Consider the following 8,915-nt stretch of genomic DNA (forward strand, 5'->3'; position numbering starts at 1 on the left):
AAGAGCAGCTGGGAAATGACGAGCTGAGAGGGCAGGCACCTTTATTCCCTTCCTCTGCCTTAGTGATGTCTCCTGTCCCAGTGCCAGGACACGGAGCAGGCATTGTCGTTCCCTGTGTGTCATTTTCTAACAAACATTTTCATGGGCAGAAGTCCTCCTCCTCCAAGTTGGGTCCTGCAGGAGTCACAGAGATCCACCTCTCCTCTGGGCTGGGAATTCATAAGACCAGCTCGGCACCTTATTTGCATTAAGTCCACTTAATCGTGACTCCAAAACTGCTCTTTTGGAAACCCGAACCAATTTGCTAGATAGTGGGAAAAGGAACAATTTCTTCTTCTGGTCAGTTGCTCAATCATTTTTTTCTGGCGTTCTCCATTCTGTTTTATTTGAAGTCAATTTAGGATGAATGAAGTGTCCAGCTTCGACAGCTTTGGAGGCTCCGGCAGCAGCAGCCCGTGGGCTTCCCAGCGCGTGCACTCACCAGCTGAGCTGTTCTCCCTCCGGCCCCTCCGGAGGCCAGGACTTGATGGATGGGCTCACACAATGAATTAAGCATCGCTAGAGAGTGCGGAGCTGGATTTGGGCTTGCAAGCACACTCCTCCACGCTTGCCTGTGTTTTGTCCTTTCCCACAGACGTCCTCGGAGGCACATTTGCCCCATTTATTAGAACTGGGGATCTGAGGCAACGTGGAAATGTGGTCCAGGGAAAATCCATGTGAACTTAGAGAAAAGAAGCCCAGACGGTGAGTTACTTGCTGAAAGTCCCGTGCTTGGGGATCCTGGACTGTCGTGTGACATGGCTGGGAGCTGCTTGGCTCTGGCAATGCTTGTGGAGACCGTGGCAGCAAGGGGAGAAGGCAGGATACAAACCATAGCTTTCCCTGATGGTCTGCTGCTCCTACAGTCGCCTCTGCTCTGCCCACACATCGTTAATGGACTACTTATTCCTTCAGTTCTTCGCTGGCTGAGGATGAGCCTCCCCAGACAGTCTCCTCGGTGGCCCTTGTGGGCGAGAGGCCCCCGTTTCCATCGGCTGCTCTGAACCACTCGGCCATCGCCGTGCCGCTTTGCAGAGGTGCCTTTGGAGATGCTGGAAGCAGCCGCCTGGTGACCTCTATCTTGGAAACCATTTCGGTCCGGGGCTTTATTTCCTAATTTCAAGGCTCTGAGCCCACAGCTCCTCCTCAAGTTACAGCTTGGGGGTTGCTAAAGTCCACGCAGCGCGAGCCGCTCGTCCAAAGAGAGGCTGGGCTCTGGCCCTGCCTCCCCAGCAGCGCTGTATAAAAGCTTTGCTCTCTGCAGGAACCTCCTCCCGGGCCCCAGCTCCTCTCCTCCCACAGCCTCAGCTCACGGCTCTCGCCTCCCCGAGGGGTGCACAGGTAAGCGAGGATGGATGGAAAACCCCACAGGATGTGTAGGGAGCGGGGCAGGGCGGAGGCGGGCGGCCCCACGCCGTGACAGCCGCTCTCCCCACCACAGGACACCATGGTGCGGCGTGTGGCCGTGGTGGGCGCAGGTGTCAGCGGGCTGGCGGCCACCAAGTGCTGCCTGGAAGAGGGGCTGGAGCCCACCTGCTTCGAGAGGAGCGAGGACATCGGCGGGCTGTGGCGCTACACGGTGAGAGCGGCTCGGGCCGCGTGGCCTCGTGGGGCTAAAGGAGGGCTTGGGGTGGGGATGGTGGCTTCAGGAGCAGCTTGGGGGAAGGAGCTGGGCAGGGTAAAGCCTGGGGGGGAGGAGGCGAGGACAAAGTTTGTTCTGGGTGATGCAAAATGTTTGACTCGGATCAAAGCACAAAGCCTGTAGCTGTCACATCTGACCTCTGGATGCTTTCCGGAGCTCAGCGGGGATGCTAGACCTAGTCCTGCGCCAGCTCCCCTGAGCTTCTTCTTTCCCTGGCTCCTAAATGCAGGTGTAACCAGCTCCTAAGTGCCTGGGGTGAGGCAAGCCCTCCTACCTGGCCCTTTAGGACACGTATGTGCTCTTGGGGGTGATTTGGTTACTGCACCTGATGGCTTTGGGGGGCCTCTCTGGCCCCAGCCTGGTGGTATCTGCAAGAGTCGGATTAATTTTTAACCCGGAATGTTTTGGGGATGGAAAATCACTGGACCAAGCAGGTTCAGCAAATCATTCATCTGCCTGCTCATTCCAAGGAAAGCTGGCAAACCAAAACCCCCAGTGAGACTCTTAATTTGACAAGATTAAAATAAAACACTTAGGTTTTATTTATTTATTTATTTGATGTAAATTACTTCTTGTTCTTCAGTTTTCTTCAGTCTTCTTTGGGTGCATTTTAGCTGCTTTTAACTGAAAAAAGGTCCATTTCGTGGCAGTTTTGTGTGAGTGAAATGTTGCTTTATTTATTGCCCTTTTGGCTTGATAATGATGTGGAAATCTTGCACATCTGCTGGATTCTGCCTCCCAGATGGGTGAATCCACAGAGAGGTGGTGAAACCCAAAATTTGTCCTCTCTGCAGGTGTGTGTCCATCCCCCTAGTACCACCTGGGCAAAGCCTTGTCCTGAGGGGCATAAATCCCAGCCAGAAATGCCAATAGCATTAGGATAGCAGCTTTGAATCCCGGGGCATCCAAACAAGAGCACTGTGCAATCTTGTACATGTGGGAATCTGCAGTTTTGGCAGGGATCTGACCCTTGCTATGTCAGAAGCTCTTGGCCTGTTGGACCAGAGGCTTGGAGAGCGGATTTAGGGCAGTTTCACAGACAAAGTATTTATCTTTGCTGCGGACAGTGCCTGGATTTTGTTAATTGAGCAGTAGAGCAATAAGCCTGTGATATTCCCTGTGTGCTCCAGCCAAGCAGAGAGAAAAATCACTTTGAGCTCTGCGAGTGATGTTTCTGAGGAGAGATGCTTCAGCTTTAAAACAGCGTGTGCCCAAGGTTAAGTACAGACAACATCATAACTGATGTTTCTGCGAGGTAAAAGAGGAAGAAATTATGCTAAAAAGGGGAATCTGAGGTTATTATGGGGATGTGCGTGGCTCTTTGGAATGAGCCCACAAAGCCTGCGAGCAAACGAGGAAGGTAAGCAAAGGGCTGCAGACCCTCTGGGGTGCTCAGCGCCCTCAGTTCTGGGCTCGGTGGGTGAGGTTGAGCTGGAGAACAGGGCTGGGGCTTATTTTGCCAGGCAGGGAGGGGATAGCAGGGGAAAACCTCCCTCATTCTGAGAGCCAAACTTTGTGGTTCAGGCCTCCAAAGCTTTGAGATTCTCCTAGAAGTCCTGGATAAAATCATCTCCAGGCTGGCTTAGTGTTTCCTGCACTTGACTTATTGCTTTCCAGGGTTCCTATGGCTGGCTCCCCGAGCTGTGCTGCTCACCCAGAGCTGGAGATCTGGGCTTTGAGGAGCGGAGAACACCCCCTGGGGCAGCACACATCCCTTCATCCCCTCTAACCACAGCCCTCTCCTCATGTACCCCTCCAGGAGCATGTGGAGGAAGGCAGGGCAAGCATCTACCGCACCGTCTTCACCAACTCGTGCAAGGAGATGATGTGCTACCCCGACTTCCCCTTCCCCGAGGACCACCCCAACTACATGCACAACGCCCGGCTCCAGCAGTACATCCGCGACTACGCCCAGCACTTCGACCTGCTGCGGCACATCCGCTTCAAGGTAGGTGCCTCAGAGAAAATCCTTTGGGATAACACCCAGGGGAAAAAAATGTGGGTTTTGTGCAAGCGGGTCTCGCCAGCTTTTTGGTTGGGTGGGGTCAGATAACCAGCTGGAAAAAATATTTGGCATTTGAGTCTGGGGGCGAGAACACCCACCTGGCTGCAGAAGGGTCCCCTTGCACTGACTTCCCAAACCTCTTTCTGTCTCTTTCCTGTAAGACTGTGGTCACCAACATAAGGAAGCGCCCTGACTTTTGTGCTACGGGGCAGTGGGAGGTGGTTACGCAGAGAGATGGGAAGGAAGAGATGTCTGTTTTTGACGCTGTGATGATTTGCTCTGGGCATCACATCTACCCAAACCTCCCCCTAGACCAGTTCCCAGGTAAGTTGCATGTCTGCAATTCATCCACCACCATGCAGACAGGCACACACCTTCTGTTCAAGTGTTTCTTCCCTGCAAAAAATGCCTTTCCAGCATTAAAAAGAGTGTCTTCCTTGGGAGTGCTTTTGACAGTGGGCTCTGTTCAAAAAAGCAAAACCTGTTTTTTAAGAAAAAAGACTCAGTATACAAACTGTGACAAGGCAGGGACACTTTTACTGGAGGTGATGCTAGTCTTTCCTGGAAAAAATGATTTTGGAGTGTTTCCTTTAACAGAAGATTCTTCACTAAAGGGTTTCATAAAACTCTTCTTTTGGCATTTTTCCATAGTTTCTTATACAAAAATTGTGCACATTTTACCATACCTGTGTTTATAGGCACATCATTGAGAAAAATTCTCGATAGTGAGGAATAGTTGGTGCTGGGGGTCTGTTTGGAGAAGGTGAGGGCCTGGGTTATGAACTGGTCAGGAGAACTCCCCTCAGGTCCTTTATAACCTTCTGGTTTAGAAATTAAAGTTGCTTCCCTGTCACTTAGTGATGTGAGGGCATACCAAGGGGATGACATTGGCTGTTCTGGTGTCTCAGCATGATGTTGGGGCTATACTTGTAGCTTTTGGGGTACACAAATACCACACCAAGGTGTCCTGTTCTTGACTGCTCAGGCTCCTCTCTGCTTAAATTCTGAATGAATGCAGAGACAAAACCCTGTCCCATTAGAGGCTTGCAGCATCCCTCCACGTGCCAGCGATACCTGCTACTGTGAGCAATGCTCAGACAGATGCTCCAGCACCACCTGCAGGAATGGAAAATGCCAAGGCCAGCACAGCCACTCTTTTTTCCATTCCTGGGGTGATTTACATCCCTTTCTGTCTTCCTCCCCCCCCAGGTATAGAAAAGTTTAAAGGCTGCTACTTGCACAGCCGGGAGTACAAGGAGCCAGAGAAGTTCAGAGGGAAGAAGGTGCTGGTGGTCGGCTTGGGCAACTCCGGCTGTGACATTGCCGTGGAGCTCAGCACCGTGGCTTCACAGGTACGGGGACCTGCACCAGGGCTGGTCAGGGCTGGTGGCCATCATGGGGGTGCCTCACCCCTGCCCGGCTGCCCCCCAGGTTTACCTGAGCTCACGAAGCGGGTCCTGGGTGTTGAGCCGCATCTGTGACCACGGCTACCCCTGGGACATGGTGATCATCACCCGCTTTCGGACGTGGCTGGACAGCATCCTCCCCAAGGCAGTCAACGACTGGCTGTACGTGAGGGGCATGAACCAGCTCGTAAAGCACGAGAACTTTGGCCTCATGCCAGTCAACAGGTAAGCGTGAGGCCATCTGTTCCCAAAGCCACCAGAGGTGTCGGTCCCAGATGGGGCTGGGCCGTGCCTGCACAGGGCCAGCAGCAGGAGCCTCCTTGGGCTTTCCCCTTGCAGAACATCCCGCAAGGAGCCAGTGCTCAACGATGACCTCCTGAGCCGCATCACCTGTGGCGTGGTGTTGATCAAGCCAGATGTGAAAGAATTCAGAGAAACGTCCGTGGTGTTCCAAGACGGGACCGTGCAGGATGATGTGGATGTGGTTGTCTTTGCCACGGGTTACACTTACTCCTACCCCTTCATGGAGGATGAATCCATCATCAAGAGCAGGAACAACGAGGTCACTCTCTACAAGAGCATCCTCCCCCCTCACCTGGAGAAGCCAACCATGGCAGTCATCGGGCTGGTCCAGTCCTATGGGTCTGTCATCCCGACAGCAGACCTCCAGTGCCGCTGGACGATCAAGGTGTTCCAGGGTGGGTGCATGGGCTAAGTAAGGCCTGTTTTCCCCTAATGGGAACTCGTGTTTCCCAGCAGTGATGTACAGATTAAAACCAAAAATGAGGGCAGCGCCTGAGAGCTGAAGAACGTGGATTTGGCCAGAAATACCGTGGCACTTCACAATGTGGCAATGGGTGACTTGTCATCCCACTACAGATTGCAATGAGGTCCCTGTGGTGGGACAACTACTTGGGCATCACCACGCACCCTAAGGGACAGGGTGGCAAATTTTGTCACATCTCCGATGCCCAAGTACGACCAAAGCCCAGACCTTGATTCCAAAGGGAAGAGAAGCACCCAAGGACTCATCTGATCCCTACAGACCCTACCTGCTTTAGGAAGGATCTCTGGGCATCACCTCCCTTTGCTAATGCTATTCCTGTTCTCCCCAGGTCAGTGCACCCTCCCGCCCGTCAGCAAGATGATGGACGACATAGATGAGCAGATGAGGAAGAAGCTCCAGTGGTAGGTACAGTGTGTGGGACTCCCTGCCCAAGGAGGAGGAGAAAAGGGCAAGGGGAAGGCAGCTCCTTGCCAGGAGGCTCTTCTGAAATGCCCCCTTCACGTCCTGGATAACTCAACCTATTTTTTTTCAGTGCAGGAAGCCCCAGCCAGCTTGCTGGTGTTGGTTCACAGTTTTCCACCCACCCCAGGAAGGCCTGAATTGGGCAAATTTGGGTGGAAAATTTGTGATGGGAAAATTTCCTGTCTGGAAATGCTGGTTTGCCATTACTGAGCATTATCAGTCTGAAATAGCTTTTCTCAGTGAGGCCCCAGCAAAACCAGAACGTCTTCCTCATTCTTCCATGATGTTTTTTATTTCATATAGTACATGGAAATGCCTTGCATTCCCCTTCCTTAGCATATCTCATGTTATAGTGAAGCAACGTGGTGAAAATATGAACATAGTCAAAGCTGAGTCTGGCCCAAGAAATGTTTTCTGTTTTTAGAAACAGTTACGTGGCAGGAAGTTCCAAAGCACAGCATTGAGGTGAGAGCCAGATCCCTTCACCAGCAGCAGCAGCGATGCACATGGTGCATGGCCGTGCCCCAGCCAGCACCGCTCCACATTTTTGGCGGACAGATTCTGCCTTTGTCCCCCTTCTCAGGGCTCTGTGGGGAAGCAAATTCCTTGTCTCTTGCCTCGCTATTGTGGAGGATGGCAGCTATGGGGCTGTCTGTTCCCTGCCAGCCCCCTGCACCATTTTGACCCTGCACTGAATTTGTCTGACTTTACGGAAGGTTTGCTTCCTGCCCACCCTTGCTGCTGCCACAGGGTCCCCCAGCACAGTGAGAATACAAGATGTTATATCAATAATAATAACAGGGGGAAAGCTAAAGCAGACCCTCTTTCCCTCTCCCCCAAAGGTATGGGAGCAGCACCACGCTGCAGACCGATTATATCACCTACATGGACGAGCTGGCCTCAGCCATCGGCGTGAAGCCCAACGTGCTCAAGCTCCTGGTGACGGACCCACGGCTGGCCCTGGAGGTCTTCTTCGGGCCCTGCACCCCCTACCAGTTTCGGCTGACAGGGCCGGGGCGGTGGAGCGGGGCCAGGAGAGCCATCCTCACCCAGTGGGACAGGATGCTGCGGCCCACGAGGACACGCATAGCCCCTGACGCCCCCAGCCTCTTCCCCATCTCAGCAATGCTGGGGGTGCTCTTCCTCCCGCTCCTCCTCCTCCTCGCTGTACTCTACTGGTAGGGGAGCGATGCGGGCGCACCAAGTGGGGTTTGTGCATGGGAAGCTTTCTCCTGCTGGCCACCCAGGGAAATGTGTGCTGCTGCTTGGCTCGTTACCCAAATAATTCATCAAGAATTTCCTTTAAAAGTTTAAAAAAAAAAAAAAAAAAGCAAGCTTTGGTAAATCAGCCTCTGTGCTTGGTGAATTGAAGCGTTCTCAACTTTTTTTTCAGTAGCTATGAAAGAGTATAAATGCTGGTCCCAGTAAGTAACGCTGGTTATTTTATCCCTCTAAATGTGTTCAAAGTGTGATTCAGTGTCTTTAACTCTCCCTTTGCACAGTCTTTCTCTAGTGAAAAGACAGAGACAACATATTTGCTTGTTCAAGAGGCGTTTTGGTGTAAAGCCTGTGCTCTGGGCAAAACAAACCTGCCTCAATTGCCTCTTCTGGGCACTCATTTCCATAGCAAGTAAAGAAGAATATCCATATTTTTCACCAATGGGGAAAGATGCCCAAAGGTGGGGGAGGAACTTGGATGAAAATTGTGAGAGGAAAAAATATTTTGGTGGAAAATGTCGGGTAAAGCCCCCTAGCCCAAACAGCCCGCCGGCTCCTGGAAGAGCATCTGGCTTTGCTGCAGAGTGTGGGGTTCCCCAGGGGACAGGCACAGCTGGGGCTGTGTAGCCCAGCACCCCCACTGCTGTGGCCATGCGATATTTAGCAGACAGCAGCTCCCCTTTCTGCTGCCTCAGCAATATCATAGCTCATTTTTAGGAAGGACAGATGGGTTTCTCATGAATCAGCTAAGCTTTGGCACGGGCAGATCATGAAGGCGGTGGTCCTGAGGCATGCAGTGAAGAGGAGCACTGGGCTCAGCCCGGGCTGTGCCTCCTGGCCCAACGCATATGACCAGCTCTGTCACCGTCCCCAAAGCCTGGGTCTCTGCAGCCTGCACCCCAAGGTGCTCTGAGGGCTCTTTCCTTCTCCTTGCAGCTATTACGAAGTTCAGGGGCCAATATTTCCGAGACCCCCCAAGGAATTCAGCCCATTTGGCTGGCTGGTCTGGGGGATTTGGGGCTGGATACATTCATGGGGCTCTCCCCAGAGGCCAAAGAGAGCATGAACCCCATGGGAGCTGAGGGGATGGTGCTGGCTGTGCAGCTGGTCCTGTTGGTGCCTTGTGGGCCCTGAGGCCACCACAGGAGCTGCTGCTCTGTTTCGCAATGCTGTGATCTTCCAAAATGTCTCCAGGGGAAAAAAAGACACAAGGGTGGTTATCAGCACACCCAAATGCCAGTGATGTGTCCTGCAGAGCAATGCTGGTCCCACTTCAGGCCACAAGCTGTTTCAGATAAGAGGAAAAAATATTTTTACTGTTCATTTTCTATCATGAATTATATTACTTTTTTTTTT

General features: G+C 52.5%; 1 protein-coding gene across 1 annotated transcript; it reads left to right on the plus strand.

Moving 5' to 3' along the window:
* Positions 1 to 1,486: 1,486 nt before the first annotated feature.
* LOC311211929 (flavin-containing monooxygenase 3-like) lies at positions 1,487 to 7,523 on the plus strand (the record flags this gene model as incomplete). The annotated part of the gene is made up of 8 exons (XM_084290945.1): positions 1,487 to 1,618; positions 3,441 to 3,629; positions 3,848 to 4,010; positions 4,896 to 5,038; positions 5,118 to 5,317; positions 5,432 to 5,790; positions 6,208 to 6,280; positions 7,184 to 7,523. 8 exons carry the CDS (start codon positions 1,487 to 1,489, stop codon positions 7,521 to 7,523), a joined length of 1,599 nt encoding a protein of 532 aa, XP_084147071.1.
* Between the last annotated feature and the right edge of the window lie 1,392 nt (positions 7,524 to 8,915).

The sequence above is a fragment of the Netta rufina genome (assembly GCF_964035555.1).
Source record: "Netta rufina genome assembly, chromosome: 8".
In the NCBI taxonomy this organism is placed as follows: domain Eukaryota; kingdom Metazoa; phylum Chordata; class Aves; order Anseriformes; family Anatidae; genus Netta; species Netta rufina.